At 48.3% G+C, this 21081-nt stretch overlaps 1 protein-coding gene across 1 annotated transcript in view; it reads right to left on the reverse strand.

Annotated features, from left to right (window-relative positions):
• The window catches only part of AAK1 (AP2 associated kinase 1), a 69387-nt gene extending 50627 nt beyond the window's left edge, over nucleotides 1–18760 (reverse strand). Inside the window, exons 1-2 of the mRNA XM_080360209.1 lie at nucleotides 18555–18760; nucleotides 18128–18455 (exon numbers count right to left, since the gene is read on the reverse strand). Of these exons, the coding sequence (XP_080216335.1) occupies nucleotides 18128–18290 (163 nt within the window). The 5' untranslated portion in view covers nucleotides 18291–18455; nucleotides 18555–18760. The remainder of the gene's footprint in view (nucleotides 1–18127; nucleotides 18456–18554) is intronic.
• Nucleotides 18761–21081: the final 2321 nt, after the last annotated feature.

The raw sequence follows: 21081 nt of genomic DNA on the forward strand, positions 1-21081 counted from the left end.
ACGCCAGCCCCAGTACAAAGAGAGCTGCCAGGATTTGTGCAGCTCCAAGCCAGCCAAGGTCAGCTCAAGAACCTGCTCTGCTCAGGTGCAGTCGGGTACCTGTGCACACGTGGTGCAGAAAACAGGTCACACACCAGGCACAGCTCAGCAGTAATCCAGGCACCAGGAACATCCTCACGGCTTGGCTGGTAGAGATTTATTTCCCAGAACACACTTAGAAAGCAAAAGGCAAGAGACCAGTCCAGGCTTCAGATACAACAGAGCAACTAAAGTCAGTGGCTGCACAAGCAGCAGAAGGGACAGAAGCAGGAGCTCAGCCTGAGTCTGCCCAGAGCACAGGTCTCCCCTGCACTCACGAACAAGTGCCTGGGATTTAAAGGGCTGAAGGAAACTCAACTCTTCTCCCACACAAGCCAGCAGAAGCTAAAATACCATTCTCCTACTAAAACACAGTAAGTTGTTTATATACTCATCCTTAAGAAATATTAGCATTGTTCAACAGGTAGCACTCAGTATTGCAATCATAGCCATAGGTCTATCGGGAAACTGTCTTTTGCACCTACACCTGCATTTACCTCTACAACAGCATGAGAGCGTAGTTATCTCGCTACATGCTTCTGGCCTGACTGTTGTTCTTGCTAACTGGTTTTAGAATAAGCTGAAAAAGAAAAAAGAAGTTCCAATTATCTCCAGTCAATACAGATGCCAGAGCAATTTTCCATGCAGGTTCGTGTCAGCGTACTGGCCAGTTTCCAGCACTGGGAGTTACATTTTCAGACCTTCTGTAATTTCAGCAGGATGCAGAACTCTTCGCAGCCGGGCAAGCGCTTCTAAAGCGGGTAAAACCAGCCGCACAAAGCCGCATGTGATCCCCCTGCAGCTCCTCGCAAGGTAAGAAGATCGCGCTGTGCTGCATTTCAGTTGCGCACGTGTATTGTGAGCTCGGAATCCTCTTGCAGCTGGTAGTCGCAGGCAGCCAGCACTGCTGACCTGCAAACACGCACAACGTGCTGCTTCCAAGGCAGCTGCACTAATGCATGTTGTGGTGAGGAAGTTCACAGAGCAATGAGTCGCTCCTTCCATCACCTTTTGTGACAAGCTCGTCCAGAGCTGCCTTTCACTGGTGAACAGAATGAAATCATTTCGGTTGGAAGAGACCTTCAAGATCAAGTCCAACTATAACCCACCCCAGCACTGCCCCATGTCCTGAGAACCTCATGTCCGTCTGTCCAGCCCTCCGGGGATGGTGACTCCAGCACTGCCCTGGGCAGCCTGTTCCAATGCCCCACAGCCCTTTGGGGAAGAAATTGCAGAGAAGAAAACAGAGAAGAACAGAGAAGAAAACTGCAGGCAGGTTTTGTGCCTGCCAGACAACAGGTCCCCACAACAATCCTGGTTTTTTTCATGCTGAGCCAAAATAAAGCAAGTTAAACCGTAGCCAGGCAGTGTTTGAACCGCTTCACCCGAGTCAATCGCAGGCCAGCACAGGACTGGCTGGACCCTGCCCTGTGCACACCAAGTGAAGCAGCTCAGGTTTCAGAGGATCTGCAGGACCAAAGGCCTTTCACAAGCCGTTCGCGTTCCCAGAACATGCTGCATTTTCTGTTATACTGATCCAGCACCCTCGGCAAGAGCCAGCAGGTTCGCCAACCAACCAGCAGCAGCTTCATCCAAACACAGTTTTGCAGAACACCTTTAAAACCCACCACGCTGGACGTACCTCCCGGAGACACCAACTGCTGTTTGCACAGGAGCAAATGGGACACACACATTTCGAGCTCTGCGATAACATCATCTCAACTGCATGGATGTGTCTTCTCTTTGCAAACATTTTCTCGTTTTGTCTTCGATAACATACCTCAGCTGGGCTTCAGGAAGAGGAATCACCCCCCTTTTTAGTTATGTTAGTTAAAAAAGACTTGGAAAGGCTTGAAAGAGCCAACTATCAAATCATCAATTACCACTTAAAAGACAAAAAAAAAGAATCACTCCTTTATTTTGGATTTTCTCCATCGCCCTTCTACAAATAAATTAACAATATCTGGAATTACCATAGCTCCTGATAAACATTCTGGATGCCACTAAAAACTTTATTCTTCAGGGATTAAATTCTCTTCTGAACCGGACAAACAATGGATGTGGTTTCCCACTGAATTGTTTCCAAACTCCTGTGGTTTTGCTCTGTGTTATCCCCCTCCAAGCTCCACATCAAGACAGCCCACGGTGCTCTAGTCCTGCAGCTGAGGGGACACCCAAGAGCTTTTCCGATGTCCCCAGGAACATTCAGCCTCCAGGGACACCCAGCGCGGCGTTTTAAGCCCCAGTTGTGCTGGCAGGCACTTCACTTTAAGTGCTTTGCTGACCCAGGCACAAAGTCACTCCTCATTTGCACAATTCAAATACTTATCGATTCTTATCCATCAAGAATCACGTCATACGTTGCCTTATCGCACAAGCCAGAAGAACTTCCTTAGCACTTACTTTCCTAAGTACAAGGGGCAGGCTCACTTGATTTGTTTATTTTCTTTGCCCTCTAAGTCAGGATGCTCTGACCCAGTTAGAGGAAAACCACACCAGCTCCCTTGCACAGTGTTAGCAGCTCACCATTCCCCAAATTTTACTAAAACACAGTTCCTGGCACTTAATTTTCTTGCCGTCGTAGCCCCAACCAGCTGACACATGTTTCCCATCACTGGGCATCACCACTTAACACCAGAACCATTTTCTTGGTGCCGCCATCCTGCACCTCGGACATCTCTCTAGCTGCCATAACCTGCGGTCCTTGAACCAAAAAAATAAAGCTTTTCCCTAGTTGTGTATATACTATAGTCATTTGTCATCGTAAAGCACTGAAATATTGGGGCATTTTTTCTAAGGACGGAGATGGCTTAACAAACCTCAGCTTTGGAATCACTCACCCTTCACCATAAAGACAAAAGGCCAAGGAAAACACTTTGGGCAGTGTTAAGCAATAATATCATCTGGAATTATTTTAGATAACGGCTGAGTTGGCTAAAGTTAACATCAAGCTTTACGAGCACATCAGGGAAGAGCACCCGGATCTCTTTGTTTTCAACAACCCAGGCTCAGTTCTCCCCACCTACAAACCAAGGATGAAGATGGACAAGTGGTTCACCTGTAGAAGGGGAAAAAACCCCCGAAGTGCCCTGGGATTATCTCCTCAGACCACATCAAGCTGCTGAGACTGTCAGAAAAAGCTCCTGTTCCTGCAGATCACAGCCCAGTGTGGCTGTTGAGAGGAGACTCACCCAGCAGCTCCTGGAAGAAGCTCCACACAGGTCCCAAGAACTCGGCGATAACAGGAAGGAGCAAAGGGCAACACTCCCTTCCTGACAACACCTCATGTGCGATGTTCTTGTGTCACTCTCAGACAAATATTTGCTAGTGAATTTTTATATGGGCTTTTTATTTTCATGATAGTTCCACTACTCAGCTATGATGGGCATTAGGATTATCCTGCTATTTCTGTCAGTATTAATCTGCGCTAATATATTCTTTCTGCTGTCTTTTATTCCACTCTTCCGTTGCTCAAAGGGGTATTACTGCAACAGACCTGCCAAAAAACTTAATATTTCCAATCCCATTTTCCCCCTTTTGATGCAACTTCTCCATCACTTCTGAGCTTTTTGTGTCCATACTTCACCCCGAAATAAGTTTTCTGCTCCAATACTACCCCTTATTATTACCAAATGAGCCCACAAACCAGGTTAAATACTGGCTTTTCCAGGTTACTTGGCACAAAGAGACTGCTTGTATTAGCGTTCTTCTTCATGTTTGTATTTTGCTGGTTTATTGATACATGTCAGTGTCATTCATCCTGACACCTGGGGTTTGGGATTTAATTAATGCCTATGACTCACTCTCCCACCCAATTCCATAATCCCCTGGTTACATTAGGCTATTTACATGTTATTTTATACCCATATAAGCGAAGATTATTCACCCTCAAGTTGCACACACAGAAAACACACAGCCTGTGCTAGAGGTACAGCTTGCATCGTGTCTCAGGAGTACGTGGACATCATTGGTGTTTGTTTCTCACAATCCAGGCTACAGAATTAAAATATTTGTTATTATTATTATTACATGTAGGCTGTGTCAACAGCCTGCAAGCTCAAGCACAAAGTGGTGCCAGGGTGTGCGCAGCCACCAGCTGCAACAGAACAGGCTCAGGCACAGAAACCACAGCTGGAAGTGCCACCTGAACGACTTTATGATGGTGACAACAAGAACAGCGGTGAAACGCAGGACACGCTGCACAAACACAACAACCTCTGTGGAACCAGGAACGGCTGGACGTGGATCTCCTGGTCTTACAACAACCGAGTTCCTCTAACTCCAAGCAGCGTTTGTGTTATAAGCCAAAGAGTCCCATTCTGAACAAGAACAAAACAAACCCCCTTATCCCCTGCCAAGAGACTTTCCAGCTGAGAAAAGCAGATAATAACGCTAAACTAAACAGGTCTACTCTCAGCTGAGGTTTTCTACCTCAAAGGAAATAACAAGCTTTACTTAGCTGGGTTTTATTTTCTTAAGTCACTTGACTTACGTTAAAGTAAAACAGTGCCAAGTTCAGGGAATGGCCTCAATCTGAAAGTCCTGCCTGCCCCAGCATCTCCGAGCAGTTTGGAACAAACTATTAAGATGAACTCTATGTATCAGGAATTCGGGTCTGTGCAGGGTCTTTCTCCTCCAGCTCAATGGTTCTAAAACACAAAGATAAAAGTGCTTATAGGCCGTGCAGCCCAAGAGCTGTGGAGCATGAGACCACAGCAAACAATGCCCCGCGGTTCCTTCCACGCAGGAGCAGCCCCTGGGAAGGTCCCCACATTCCTTGCTTTCCAAGAGGAAAGATCCAACTCAGTGTCTCACCACACTCACCTGAATGGTTAAACACCATGAAAACAAGACAAAAATCAGCGCAGATTCTGGTTGGGTTATTAAGCTTTCAGCTGCGGGTTAGTCTGTCTCTGTGAGCTGCTTCCATTGCCCTTAAATAGCACTTTAAAAGGTTTAACATCAGAGCGGAGATAGAACTGCTCTGGGAAACTTATCAAATCACAACTTGAAATATCAACTGCCAGTTAAATAGCCTGAATATTTACAAGTTATCTTGAGGGCAAGAAAAAAAAGCCACCAGCTGAAAGAGCTTTGTCTGTGTAAGCGGCAATGGTCACAACCACTCCAATTTCACCCATTTAAGTGGCTGTAGGAGTGAATCGGAGCTTCAGAACTGCAGGGAAAGTAGATAGTGCCTAGATAAAGCATAAAGGACACCTAGGATTTCAAGCCAGGAAACCTGAAACAGGCACAAATATCAGGGGAATCAGCTGAAACCTGCATCTCCCCAGATGAGATGACAAGCACATGGAAAATTAGCTAAGAAGGTATGTTTGCAACAAGGTCGGGAATTTAATAGTGACCATACTCAAAAGAAGATTGTAACAGTGAAACAACTGTATAAAGTCAAGAGAGCTCCAATGTAAACTGACTGATGGGAAACGCAGCTTCTCATTTTATAAATACTTCTAGAGTGGCTCTAACTAAAGAAAATACAAAAGGAGCATGCACACAGGTCATGTCTGTGTCAGGTTATTCAAGGAGAGAGTCCTCCTTGCATAGGACAAACCCTCGAAGGATATTCAAACTATGCCAGGATCAGGGACAACCCACTGCCTCCTATATGGGCTGGTCCTGCTGCCAGAGGAAACAGCGCTGGGACACCCATGAATCTTCTGAGTTCACCTGGTTCACGTTCATACCAACCCCAGCACAGAGCAGCTCACAAACTGTCATTCAATCCTGTTTCCCAGCCTGTGGCAGAGATAATTCTACATGCAGCCCTGCGGCTCCAGAGGTGTTCAGGTTCAGGCGAGATGCTCTGCTCTCTTCCACCAGTGAAAACCTGTGTAAACAGCAAAAAATTCTCTCCAAAAAATTCTAGAAAGAATTTGGCCTCCACAGCGTAAATTTGCACATATGAGCAATACAGTTTGCATGTTCTATTGGCTTAAAATAAGAGGAGCCTCCATTGCTGGCCAGCAACAATCTGTTCGGCAGCTTCGTGCTGAGCAAATTTGCCGGGCATGGAAAGCCCGGCATCTGCGTCAGCTTTGTGCAAATACCAAATGCAACTGCTGCACAACTGATTCAGTGGTACAGGGAAAGCAAAAATATAATAAACAGACACACACAAAAACGCCACAACGGCTACAAAGATATCTCCAGAATCACGTGCATCCATCAGACAACACACGGCAAAGGTCTGCACCCAATATCATAAAAAAGGCCCAAGCATGCAGGCAAAACTCAGCTATTTAGAAACTCCTCTCACTACCGACTCAAGAAAACAGCAGCTCTCACAGCCCCAGCTGCAGCGCTGCTTAATCTCGTCTTTAAATACCACCAGACAAACTTTAGCAGAGCGCCTGGCAAATCTAACAGAGCAAAGGGCTCCTCTCCAGGTAACACACGGGCTCAGGTCAGGCCTGGCTTGTGGGTCAGATTCACGGCAGGAGCAAAGCAGGGACACAGCGAGCCCTACAGATTTACCATAGCTGAGAATCCTAATGTGATTATCCAATATTACCAACATAATTATAGGGCCCTTGCCTAGTGTCATCGCTGCAATATCTAGGCCATGACAAGACAGATTTAGATTTACAGGCTCCACCTTCTTCTGGGCGCATTTTAAACGGGCAGGATGTCATAGTTAATGTTTGAGTGGCAATCACGGCCACAAGTGCCTAAATTAGGCAAAATAATACAGCCAGAAACATCACTCACCACATAACAGAAGCACGGTCTTTACCTCTCCTGATTTTAGGAGAACAAGGCTGGCTGGCTAGGGGCTATCATGGGTTTTTGGGGTGAACATTTAGTTTATCAGCTATGACACTCACAACTGCAATCAGCCACAAAATATTAATACAGTCGCAGGCATTTTCACTGCACTGATGATAGGGAAAAAGCTTAACTGCCTCTTCCTCACTTCTCTGGGTTTTAATTTGATAGGTCTGTTTGAAAGCTGTTTAACTTCTTTTCTTTGTGTTAAGGGCCCTGTCTCATTACAGGTCCATAAGAGCCATTCCTCTCTAGACCATACTCCTCCTGGTTCATGGAGAAGGTCAAAAAAGGAAGCTGTAAGTCACAAGACTGCAGAGAAAGGAGGGGAGACAAACAAGTGGGGCAGGGGGGGAGGGAAATTAATCTCTGCCATACAACAGCATATTAAAGGCCTAAAATGATCCGTGGGCAGAATTCACCCTGTGCATGAACTCTGTGTTCCCTTTGCAAAAGCTCCAGCCCAAGGGCAGCAACAGCTCATCACACGACCCGTCCTCCAAGAACACAGAACACAGCCTGGATACCTTAATTGAGGGGTATTAGAGTCTCACAGTGTTTGTGACAGCGATTTTGTGACAAATAACTCACTAAATGCTATGGAGCTGTACTGGCCCTCACAGAAGGCAGCACATTTAGATGTTCACATGGGCAGATTCTCCAGGCACGTGCTCCGTGCTCTACAGGCTTGTGCATCCACTCGGTTCCTCCCTGACAGGCAGGCTTGGAAACTCAAAGCCGATGGAGCAGCGTGTTATTACTATGCAGCAAGATACGCTGCCTCAGAGCAGATTACTTGGCAAAGCAGACTCAGTCCCTCTCTATTGTGATAATTTTAGTCCTTGAACTTCCACTGTAAGACTGAAAGAAAAAAATTAATGGGTCACGAATAACTCGCAGCTTAAAAAAAAAAATCATTTGTTTAGTTATCAGTCAGCCCTCTAAAAAGAACATTTCAGCTGCTATTATTCCAAGCAGCTGCTAATAGCATCTGAAACCTCGTTCATCTCCAAGTGAAATGAGCACTGGCACAAACATGCTGCGGAGCATGACGGGGTTTGAGCGAACGCCACTGAAACCGCCAAGCCAGCAAGAAGCTGCAGTGGCTGAGAAGCTTCACTGGAAAGGCATAAAGTGGTGAATCACAGGAGAGGAGAGAAAAAACACAACCAGTTGAGCAGAGAGCACGTTGGAGCTGGAGGTGGGGAGGAAGGAGAGGGACTAAGCTGGGCAGGGCTGGGAATGGATTGTAGCTGGGCCCACAGGGCCAGCCGGAGCTTACGGGAGCTGTGGGAACAGCAGACTGCACTGGGGAAGCGACTCTGCCGGGATCCAAAGGGAGTTCATGGCAACAAGTCAGGCCTTTAGGAATTTTGATTGCTATGGCAGCATCCAGACATCCCCACTGAGCAAAGCAGCGTGAAAAACAAGAGATACCCCAATACATATTATACATTCTGGGAAAAGCTCAAGCTTGCAGCGAACACAATACTGTAAGAGCTTCACAACAGCGGATGGTAGTTTGTGTCAACCAAATCTCTTCTTAAACCCAGGAATTTCAACCTTTTCAGGTCTCCCATATAACTACAGGAATACTCACGAGCCGCGGAAGTGCCATCTCACTGAGTAACAGGAAAACACAACTTAAAGGCTCCATAATATTCCTCTCGCAGATGATATGCTAATCGGACCCTGAAGACAGCAATGAACTTTTCAACTCCGCAGTACAAGCCAAGCATGGAGAGAGGCAGCTCCTGTCCCACCAAACAACTGCGTACGGTCAGGAGCACACGAGATCCAGCATTCAGCATAAAGAAAAATTAAAATTAAAAGAATCAGCCCTAGATGATGCAGGGCTTTGAGCTTTTCCACATGTCCACAGGTGAGGAAGAAGAGAGATGGAGAGAGTCCAGCGTAGGGCAACCAAGACAATTTAGGGAGTGGAGCATCTCCCGTGTGAGCAAAGACTGAGGGAGCTGGGGCTCTTTAGCTTGGAGAAGAGGAGACTGAGGGGTGACCTTATTAATGTTTACAAATATACAAAGGGTGAGTGTCAGGAGGATGGAGCCAGGCTCTTCTCGGTGACAAACAATGGTAGGACAAGGGGTAATGGGTTTAAGCTGGAACATAAGAGGTTCCACTTAAACTTGACAAGAAGCTTCTTCATGGTGAGGGTGTCAGAGCCTGGCCCAGGCTGCCCAGGGGGCTGTGGAGTCTCCTTCTGTGCAGACATTCCAACCCGCCTGGACACCTTCCTGTGTAACCTCATCTGGGTGTTCCTGCTCCATGGGGGGATTGCACTGGATGAGCTTTCCAGGTCCCTTCCAACCCCTGAGATTCTATGATTCTATGAACAGGCACATGTCTGTCCATCTGACAGATGTCCGGGCACAAGAAGGGGCTGCAGGGGTCCAGAACCTGCAGCCTTGTGACTCTTGCTCACAAGCTCCATCGTTATTAGAGTTAATTCATCAGCCTAAAAGAACTTACATAACTGCTTGAGAATCCCAGCTTACATATAATATACCAATACATGCACTTCTAGCCTGCTCAGCAGCACAAAAAGCTTTGAAAGTACAACATAAGTACTACTTCTGTTGTTAAGTTTAAAATAAAAGCAAAAGGTAGAAAACCACCCTGACCTACTCCAAAACTAGCATAATTTTAACTAAAAAACACCCACAACATGTTTAATCCTGTCACATGTTCCATTGAGTGCTGCGTGCACAGAGTTTGTGTGTTCCCTGTGATCTCTGAATAACATCAGATCATTAGCAGATACTGTGTTAATTATCACATCACAATCAGCTGTAAGATTACAGCCGCTTGCACGCAGCGAAGCCTCTTTCAGAACATGCGTCCGGAGGTGGCAGCACAGGAGTTGTATTAAACCCAAACACTGGGCCTGAGCAGGGCCAGGCAAGGGCAGCCCAGGGCCTCCGAGCCCAGCCAGACTTTGCTCTGGGTTTGCACTGGGTGACACAGCGCCCAAGTCCACGACAGAAGTTCCTTGATGCTATGGTGACATGAATATTAATGACAGTGTGGTTAAAACACCAGACAAGGAGTTAGATTTGCATTTAAGACAAGGCTTTGTCACTGCTTTCTTACATAGCCCTTATCAAATCGTGACATCTTCATGGGCTTCAGTTTCTCATTTGTAAAATAATTTTATACGCCTTCCTTCCACCACCTATTTATTTTGCAGAGAGGGGAAGGGGAACAACCATGCACAGAGCCACAGGTTGTCATACACAGGGGTCTGCATGTTTGTTGAAGAGCAGAGACAGCACAACAGTCCTAACTGCAACTGGTAATTGGGTATAGAAACAGGAGAGTGAACTCATATTCACATATCTGTAAGCACATCTAACTCAAAAGCAACAGGTAAAGGCCAAAAGAAAGGTTCAGCACAAATTTTTTTGCCTGAAATATGGACTCAAGGCAGCCCGAGACAGTTTGCCCACAACCTTACTGCTCCTTCCCTTCCTCTCTGCCACACTGTCCCTCCTTCACCCTTTGCCACCCCTCAATCCACAGGGCAGTGCGCTGCAATGCATTCCTTGAGTTCCTTACAAAACATAACCAATTATTAAAAAAAAAAAAAGAACCAGCAGGATCTTACCAGATGACAAATGGCTTCTTGTGTCATCTTACACTCACTGACTTCTAGAAGGGCTGTAATGAACATGCAGCCTCAGAGCTTCAGTCAGAACACTCTCAGCTCCGCACACAGCACTTGTGATATTCCAGGGAATACCCAGCACACACCAGCTGGTGTCCAGACCACCTGCTCCCCAGCATGGTCATGGGCATCCTGCTGATGCTGCCTGGCCTGCAACGGGGAACTACGGCACAGAGACATCGTACACACTTGGGAGGCACCTGCTGAAGTTGTAAATTGCTTAATGGGACATTTGCAGAACTCCAGTCAAAGCACCAGGGATCCTGCGGCAAGAGAACCTTTCTGGCCCAGCCACGGAGCCATCCTGGCTTCTCTCTGCCCAGACACGGTGCTGCCTCTTCCCCCAAGCAGCGGCTCCTGGTGGTACCGAATCCTGCCCGGCTGCTGGTTCCTTGGTCCTCATCAGCTCTGCACACCACACATATGTCTGCCTGATGAGAGGTGCTACAATATCCAGCTAAAATAGAAAAGCAGGTGTGACGGTGCACAAGGACATGCACACACGCGCTTTCACAGATCCTCCTCGAAACTTCAAAGGATACTTTCTTTAAGAATTTCAGCATATCTTTGACAACACCAACCATTTGTGTATCTTCTTGCCAAAGGTCATGAAGAGAGTTATTGGACCGGAGCCCAAAGGTCAACAGCAGCCACAAATATCTTCATATGCACACACACAGTCATAAGGCAGGGATTTGCTATCGATCCAGCTCACTCCTCCCAAGCACCAGCTAAACGCTGGAAACAAGGTCTTTATTTCTGAAGCACTTCTCAAGTCAGAAGTAATTAATCCTTCAGAGGCTCATGACAGGTAACTAAAGCATCACTGCTGCAGGCAGGTCGATCAGAGAAGGCACATAAAGCAACAGGTCTGCCCTTCTGTGCTCCTCTCACATCAGCACTGCTTATTTGCGTTCATTTTCAGTACTTTAAAACACTTGCAAAAGTCCAAGTTTTGTATCGTTCTCACTCCCGTAACATCTGAAGAGCTTCCATGCACAATCCAGGATAGCAGGAAAGTCACAAGAACAGGTATTCCACACCAAACCAAGGGTTCATCTCGCTTGCGATGCTGCTTTGAACAGAAACCGCTGTTCATGGAAAGCCCACGTTGTGCTTCTCACTTCTTGAAGAGACAAGCTCCGAGTTTATTTTACTGCTGTCAGAGTTGTGCCGCAAAAGCACGTTGACCTTGCAAGCACCATTTAGCTTAGAGAAGTAAAGGGGATACAAGCTAAGATTTCATCTGAATAACAGATGTGCATTTGGATAGCTTCAGAAGAGCACGTATTTCACTATCACACCCTCTAGAGCAGCGCGCCAGGTTGCTTTTTTAAGCTCACACAGGCACGTTTTGGGGTCACCTCCCTATTACAGCCTTATGAACACTAAATAGGAAGTAAACCCACCACGTTCCTAACAGGGAAGGACCGCAGATCAGATTTACCTGTGCTCATCACAGCACCAGCTCGGCTGCGCAGGGACACGCACACAAAGTCTGTGCTTGGGGAACTCAGCTGCTGACGGCTTTTTTTATTTTTAATCTATGAGATCACCCGTCACCGGTATGTAATTTGTTTCAGTAAAATCATGAAGCAAACCAGATGCTACAAGCATCTTGTTCCAAAAAAGTCTTTAATCCAATCCTGTGACACATGGCCCAGGGTCCTGATGTCAGCAGGGGTTCTGCCACAAAGCAAACATAAATCTATGCCCAAATCACATGTGTGCCAAGAGCACACCCATTTAAAACACACGCAGAGGCCGCGTTTGAGAGAAAACACAGACTGCAATTAAAGCACTCAATCTGGAAGGCCAGAGATCAATTCCTGACTTGGCCACACACACTGTACTGCTTCACCTTCATATCTCAGTCTATTATTTCCCAGCAGCCCCAAAAGGAACAGAAGGACACTTTTATAGATGATGGCTGGGCTCAGATACTCTGGCAACAGGGCAGCGAAGAGCTGTGGCTGCTCTCCTGTGCCTTCATTCTGCTGCATCCTACTGTGAGCAGATAACAATAACCTGTGTTTAGCTTTGCGCCAAATCCCGGACCTCCCACAAAAGGAGAAAAGGAAAGTTTCCCTAATGATAAAACGCCGCAAATGAGAGAGAATTACCTTGCAATTGTGTTTCACTTGAGCCTTTCCAAATGTTTTCCTTGTGCTTATAAGGCACTGTCAGTATTGTTCCCACACTGAAAGCAGCACAACAGCCAGGATCTGATTGAAGGAGGTATGTTTTCAAAACAAACAATATCAGCACAAGGACATCCTGCATGTCTCTCCATCCAAGAAAGAAGGCAACCTTCCCTGGGAAACTTATTTATTCAGTTACCTCTCATTATCAAAAGAGAGCTCCTCTGCAAACCGAGTTTGCTCATGGCATGTTTCTCCTCAGAGACTTCCCGTCTCCTTCTACATGTGAAACACAAACACACACTTACTACAAACAAAGGCAAACCGGTTGTGACTCTCCAGAAGAGCAGCAGCAAGTCCTGCAGCTGGCAAGCTGCTGCTCCACCAGTCTGTCCAAATCACCATTTTCACTGAAAAAAGTCACCTTCAAAGGCAGCAGCTGCCAGTCCCAATGCGAGTGTGCAGCACCAGTCAGTTCTGACCCCTCATTAGCCGTGATTAATGCAGGTGGGTGAGCTTGGAAGGCAGCAAGTGCTAAACCCAAAGTGGATTCCAGCTTGTCTTCAGCACATTTATAACTTCCCACCTGCTCCCTTCAACTGCTGATCAGCTCCATACAAAGGGGAGAAGGCCTGTGACACAATAGAAACATTATAGTGGTCCATGCTCTCCTTAAATACAAAAATGTCACTGCTGGTGTCACAACCAGAGGTAACCTGTCCATATACAGCTACTAGAACACTCCACAAAGCCTCAGTTAGATAGTTAAACCCCGTATTTTCCACGGCCAGAATCCCAAAACTAAGCTAAGTAAACGACAGTTTCATAAGGCTGTTGCAGAACTGCTTGTATTAGAAACTATTCTGTTCTACCAGGGAAGATGACTGCAGAAAACAGCCCAGTGCGGTCACGGGGGGACAACTGTGCCATTAAACACGCTTTTAGCCACTATAGCTGTTATGTAAGAAACAAGCCACCCCCTGTACGATCACAGCCCCTTTCTCTGACACATTGCATAAACCTTCCGAGCGCGGCTCGACCATGCAAGTCTCTGGGCCACACAACTTCTTAGGCAGTTAAATCCACTAACGCCTTTTGCCTCCTGATGACACGTAGGGACACGGCGCACACTCTGCCCCAGCAAAACCTGCACTGCTAAAAGCGCCAAAGCACTTGGGATCCCTCGACATTTACCCAATAACTCACTTGGGATTCCTCACCAGTTTGCCTGGCTTGTACACTCTAAAAACCAGACTACTAAAACACAGAGGAGCCAATATCCCCCTAGCACTGTAGAGCACATGTACATGCCCTGCAGCACAAGGTACACAGGAAACGCAATAGAAAAAAAAAGAATTAAAATCACATGTCCCATTCCAAGAGGAGAAATAGTTTAATTCCTAATCCAAATGTCACTGGTCAGCTGATTAGCAGCTGGCACTTGGCAGAAGCTAGAAGGCAAGAGCTGGCAAAATACGCTTCAAAGTGATGTCTTGAACGCAGCCACACTGCAATTGGGTTGAGGGTCATGGAAATCTGCAAAATTTATCTAAGATGGGGTTTTGGATTAAAGTTAAGTTATTGCAGAAGAAGTTACCATGTAATTTGAGTGACTTCAGGCTACGGTGCTGTGGGGAAAGGGAGCGCTGGGTGTAAATTCTCTGCAATGGGGCCAACCACACGTTTCAGCAGCTCTGGGGCCTCGGTCTCCACTGGGCACAGGTTGGGCACTCGCAGCCTTACCAAGCTCCTCAAACACGTGCCGGTCTGCAGGTCTACCCAAAACCCACGATGAAGCTGGCAAATTGAAGCTAATTTTGCACTGGTTTATAATGTCTACTGTTAATGCTTCAAAATATACGTTAGCTAGCAGCACACATCTGAAAAAAATGTCAGGGAAATGCCTGACAATTAAAGCTGAGTCCCCTAATTTACACATTTTTAAGGGGAAAAGACTACAAGTAGCACCTTCAGAAAAATCCTACTATTTCAAAGAGAGACTTTTCACAGGCCTGAAGAAATGCAGCCTGTATCTTTTGCTAGAAGGACACCAAGACAAAAATCCTAACGCAAACACACACCCCATCAGTGTTTACAGGCCTTGAATCAACTCAACACTCTTAGAATGTGGCAGATACACAGAGTAACAAAAAACAGAGCCCCTGAAAACTGGACCCTGGGGCAATCCGCACCTTGGCTGCTTGAGCTCAGAGTACACGCGGCTTGTGGTGCCAGATCTACCACACATGCACATCCCACAAACTCCTCAGTCAATTTGTGACTCTTGGTAACATCCTTCTAAATGTTTCTGCCGTTCTGGCCCTCATCACTGAGACACCACCCGCCTCATAGCTCCAGGTGGGTTTTGGGGATGGGGTTTTTGTTTGTTTGTTTTTCCCTACACAAAGGCATAGACAAAAAGCAGCGTTCAATTTGATCACACTGTTTCATAAGCAAACCAGTAAGATAGTAGCCTGACTCACCCTCACATGCCTCCTGGGCACCCATCTCAGCTCCTCAAACACCTTCAAGTCTGTAAACCACCCCCAGCCCACACAACAGAACTCGGCTGATGCCCTCGACTCAGCCCTGGCCTTGCAGAACTCCCTGGCTAATCCTCACACAAACTTTGAGGGGAATTTTCAAGAGATTATTCATACTACCACATGGATTAAAGCAAAACGACTACAGACTCAACCAACAATCACCTATTGCAATATACTGTTTGTAAAAAAAATACTGATTCACTGGTATTACAACACCATTGATAAACAACCAGGCAAGTTCCTTCTGTATTACTCCCATCTACTTCCTTCCAAAAGGAAGGAATGTTCCTCCCTGCCCAGGAAAACAAGCATCCAGACATAACTATTTTTAAGGGGGTGAGGAGCGTACCTAAGCACAGTGGATATTTTGGGGGATCTACACAAGAGGCTGCGAGCCTGTGGAGCCGTCTGCCATCTGGCACCCGTCACGGTGCCTGCACCACAGGCTCCCAGCACCCACAGCAGCTGCTCAGCAGAACCAAGGTGCCCAGTCACAGCTGTGACAGGCACAGGTAAATCCCAACACTTTTCATTCCAAAAGTTCCACTCCAAGCAGTTCCTCGGGCTTGCAATTCAAGTCTCCTCCACACCATCCATTGCCATTCGAGAGGCTCGCTCTTTTAAGCCACTTTTACATCTCATTTATTTTGTAGGCTTCACGTGCTGCAAACAAAACACAGGCCTCTCCTCTCCTTTCTAAAGCAACAGTGATGAAATATGTTCCTTTCCCACACAGCATACTCCTCTTCCTAAGTGCTTCCCAGGGGACTTTTCCTTTTAGCAGAAATAGCCAACACTTCACAAGTTGCCTTTTCAATGCTGCTGAAGCACCAAAATTCACTGCAGGTACAAAAGTTTTCCAGATGAGGATTCAGACATAAGTCGTGCAGGGACCAGGTTGCCAGCGAGCTTCCCAGGTCTCCAGCTGAGTCAGCAAAAAAATGCTGTTTACCAGCACTTGAGGAACACACACAACTGCACCAAAAGGCCAGAATTACATAAAGCAGCAGCACCTCTGACCCACGCTGACTTCCCAGACCTACCTTTCCTATAAAGGAAACAGCATTTTCCCCCCTCTGTTCCCAGCAAGAGGCGACAACCTGCAAACCTACAAGCTACCTTGCTCTGTCCCCTTGCAGACTTCACTCACCACGTGGAAGGATTTCAGATTGCCCACACCAGAAGTCGAACTGTGGGGAAAACAGTTTACCAAAAGAACTTCCATCGCCTTGCAGTGTGGGCAAGAAGAGAAAACAGCACCTATTTCACAGGTCCACTGCAGTTCGCTTGGCCTGTGCGTGCAGATCCAAGGGCTGCAGCCAACACCAGGCTGTGCTCCATCCAGCTAAGACAGCAGAAGTCAGAGGAAAAAGCCCCCCAAGCAGCGGCTCCTCCAGGACAGTGAGGTACAGAGGGGAGGCACTTCTGTGCAACCTGTGCTTCCAGCTTTGGTGGCTGTAGCTTCAGCCGCGGAGCAGGACAGAGCCCGGTGACACACCGGCTCGCTTCCCGCTGCTGTCAGCGCCGGGGCAGAACCTGCCAACAGATTATTCATCAGCAAAAAAAAAGCCTCTGTTTTCCCATGTTAGCAGGATGAGGCCAGTCTGCATTAAAAAAATACCGTGATGGCTTCTCAGGCTTAGTTCTTGTAGTTCCTAAGCTCCTAGGGCCAAAAAGGCCTTGGAAATATCAGCCAAGGCAAACCTATATTGCAAATGTCAAGTCAGAAAAAAAAAATCACTATAGTTACTGGCTGAAGGATTGTTTTCAGAGCTGTTCTCAGCCCAGCGTGCAGCACAACATATCAGAAATCGCATCTGAAACGTGAACACGGATCTGTTTTCCTGTACACTCTTTACAAACCTGAACGCACACAGCACGCAGAGTCTCTTTTCCATTTTAGGGTTCTTTCTGTAAAAGCCAACACAGGTCCTCCCACTCAGCTCCCAGCCAGCAGCTCCCCTCTCCTTCGCAATTACAAGAGCAAAACAAAACATTGTTTTGACTGAAATTGCAAAGGATGCTGCGCAGGAGATGGACCAGGAGCAGTTCTGAGGAGGCCAACCAACATCTCTCTGAAGGTCGAGGGTAAGGTTACCAGCCAGAGCCGCTCAGAAGGTTCCTTAGAGCCCAAACAAATGAAATGTAAAGTGATAGTTAAGGCAGCAGTGCTGGTTACAGTTAAAAAAATACCACCAGCAGCTTGCTGCACTGCAAGCGCTGCTCACCTAAGAGTTTTATAATCCCTTCTGTTCATTTTCAGTTCTTTAAGGGTTTTATTTTGAAAAAAAAATGTGATTTGGATTACCACTTCCCTGTAGAAACAGCACACAAACAGAAACACCTCATCCCAGCCCACAGGTAGCTCTGTTCAGCCTACCTATAGGTATGATATTCCTACAAGGAATTTATCCAGTGTTTTATTCCTCCCTCCTTAAGGTAGGAAAGGAGACAACTGGCTGAAGAAAGTTAAAGTGAAGACCACTGCTCACTTTATTTACAGCACCTTGTTTTGCACCAAAACACTTGATAATTTTGGGTTGGCTTGGGGTTGTTTCTTGGGGTTTTGTTTTTTTAAATCCCAGTTTAGGGAGGGTGGGAAACAGCTTCAGAAATTCCCTCCATTTCTAAAGCATTATAGAAAAAAAATAACCCAAACAAAACCAAACCAAATCCAGCAAACTCACACTGGCTTTACACCCGAGAAGACCAGAAATGTCAGTTTGCAGATGCCACTGGATGGCAAGTCTGTCAAGGACAGTGAAATATTCGGGGAACTAGGGGCAGAGAGGGAGGCAAAACGCAAGGGCAAGGCCAGAGCCTCCCTTCCCAGCTTCATGAGGGAAAGGGGGAGGCAAGAGACGCCAAGGCCAAAGGCACCGAGGTCTTACCTTCCGCCAGCACCTCGTCCACCGTCACCTGGTAGCGGCCGACGCTGAACACCCGCCCGATGTACCCGCTGCCGGGGCCGCCGGAGCCGCCGCCGCCGCCGCTGGTGCCCGATCCGGGGCCAGAGCCGCCCTGCTCCCGGCGAGAGTCAAAAAACTTCTTCATTTCTCAGGAGGCAGCAGCCGCCTGCTGACGGGGTCGACGCTGTTGGAAGGTCCCAAGCCCCTGCTGGCTCCTCCCGCGGCCGGGCCGAGGCCGCTGAGGGGACCCGGGGCCCCTCGCCTGGCGGGGCCGAGCGGAGCAGGCGCGCGGTCCTCCGGGGATTCACACCTGCAAAACCACAGCGGGTCACGGGGAGGGAAAGGCGCCGATCCCCACAGCGCGGCCCCCTCAGGGCCGCCCCGGCTGACAGGGCCCCCCGGCCGGTACCTCTCTGCGGGCGGGAGGTGCCTCCATGCACCCCGCAGCGGCGCCCAGGGCCGGCCGGCCGCAGCCCCAGCGGCTGCCCGCGGCGGGTCACGGCGGGGGCCGTCTGCCGGCAGGGCCCGGGGCCCGCATCGCTGCCTGGCGGAGCTCCCGGCGGCCACCGAGCCCGTCAGGGACCGACCCCTGCGCCGCCGCCAGCCCCCGCCGGCCCCATCCGACCAGGAAATGGGCTGTCACAGGAAGTCCCGGCTGCCGGCGGGAGCACCGCCCCCGCGCCTCCGCCAGCCCGGAGGACTCGGCCCAGTCCCGGCCACGCCGCCCCAGGATGTTCCCCCCGACACCGGCGGAGCCCCCCGGGAGCGCGGCCACCACCCGCCGCCCCACAGCGCGGAGGGGCGAGCGCCCTTCGGGTCGGGGGGTGGGTGGAATGGCGGCAGCGGCCCTGCCGCGGGGCACGCTGGGAGCGGTAGTTCCCGCCCACCGAGCAGGAGTTGCCGCGGGGGCGCATTGGACTACAACTCCCGGCATGCAGCGCGGCTCCCCAGGGCGGGGAGGGGGTGAGGGGGCGCGGGCAGGGGACGACGTTTTGGCGGGGCCGTGAGGGGCTGTGGGGAGAGACCCCCGTGCGGGGGAGAACGGAGGGTGCCCGGGGCTATTGCTTCCCTTCCACGGGAGGGATGAGCACAAAAACCGTGTCAGCGAGGAGCCGCGGCCCACGCTGGCACCTCACCACACCTATTTACATTTATCTTTGAAGTAGTGCCCTTAAACTTGACATTTTCCTGTCATAAAAATAGAAGCCCCCTGCTGTGCCATCTTGGGTTTGACCTGAAGCACAAGGCTTGTCTTCACACAGGCCCTGCTTGGTCCGAGAGCCTCAAATAAAACTAAAAATAAACCGGAGATATCCCCAGCTCTCAAAATCACTGAGTGTTTTAAAGCTGGCAGTTGGTTTTGTAAAGCCTGCGTGTTAGATTAACCGTTAAATGCCATCTTTCTCCTCCCCACTCCTGCACCTCACACAGCTTGAGATGTTCACACACAGCGATCCGGCTCATCCAAGAGCCCAAAGCCCTTGGGTCTGGCTTCAGCGGAGTTTAGTTTAACTCGAATCTTGTGAAATTTCCTTTAAACGCATTTTGTGTTCTGTTTCCCTCAGAAATCAGGAGATTTTTCCAGCCTACAGCATCCACGGCAGCCAGCTCCTCTCCTTTCCATATGCAATAACAGGGAAGGCCAGCGCTGGGATTTCAAACAGCAGAAAGAAACGTTGAAATGGCAAAAATTGCTTTCCCCAGCCTGCAGCCCAGAACACAAAGCCCTGAGGAGCGTGTGGCTGCCAGAGGAACGCCTCCATGACAGCACCGCTCGCCTTCCTCCCCTCGGACCGAGGCAGAAGAGGAAACCAGAGCATTCTCACATTTTCCCCTTAACTATTATTTCCTGTATTATGGTAATAACTACAGCCGTCCTGCTGACAAACTCCTGTCCCAAGCAGATAGTCTGGTTACTGTGGGATGGCAAAAATATTTAACTTTTGCACAGCCCTTTTTCCTGCATCGCTTTTGGGCACAGGCTTCCAGGAATGCCAACAAGATTGGATGGGCATGTTGTAAACAGACCTAATTGATTTTTCCCCAACGTCTGAAGACTTTTAAGACGCATCTAGCTCTCCAAATAAGCAAGTAAAATTGCCAGTGATAATATTTAGCATGTTGGATACACAGATCTAAAAGCGCATCACTGTATAGTTGCTTTTGTGCTGAGGCAGAGTTAATTACAGTTAATGCTACAGGTCTCCCATCCTTGTTTTCAGCAGTACTTGTAGGTAAGGGTCTACAAGCCCACTCTGCACCTCAATATCCTCCATGCGCCCCCTCATTCACCCATAGTTTGTAGGGGCTCCTGTCTGCACCTAATTTCCAAGTGTCATGTAGCAGACACCCTGAGTCTGCAAGGCTGGAACTGCAATCACGTCGGCAAATACAAGTGCGAGAGTTGTCCTTTCTCATTTCACAGGTTTTAATCCTCATTAAACCTTTCTGGGCTGTGGTTTGGGGCTGTGTGATGAGTTGGCAATGGTCCATACAGAAGGTTCACTTGCCCTTCACGTTAAATATGAACTGGGTAAAGTCCCAGTTGCTTCTACCCTTTTTGTTTTTAAATTACTCTAACCTGCGAAATGTGCCTCGATATCTATTAAGAAACACCCAGTACCAAAAAAAAGAGCCCTATAATCAGTGATTTCTGGGGACTCTGCAGAACTGAACGATTTCCAAGGAAATTGGGCATCTCTGTACAGTACAGGGAAATGACTCATTTCCAACTGGAGAAGATAAAGCCTGCTGCCATGCAGGGAGTGCAGATGCACTGCTGAACACCCTCGCCAGGCACTGAGAAGTACTTTAGTTAAATGTACCTGGGAGTGGTGAGGTATAACGCAGACGAGCGTCAGCCCCATGTACAACTGCAGGGCCCTGTTGTTCTCACCACAGGCACCAAACTGTTGGTGGCCGGTTTGGGGAGGAAA

This window comes from Nesoenas mayeri, assembly GCF_963082525.1.
Source record: "Nesoenas mayeri genome assembly, chromosome: 27".
In the NCBI taxonomy this organism is placed as follows: domain Eukaryota; kingdom Metazoa; phylum Chordata; class Aves; order Columbiformes; family Columbidae; genus Nesoenas; species Nesoenas mayeri.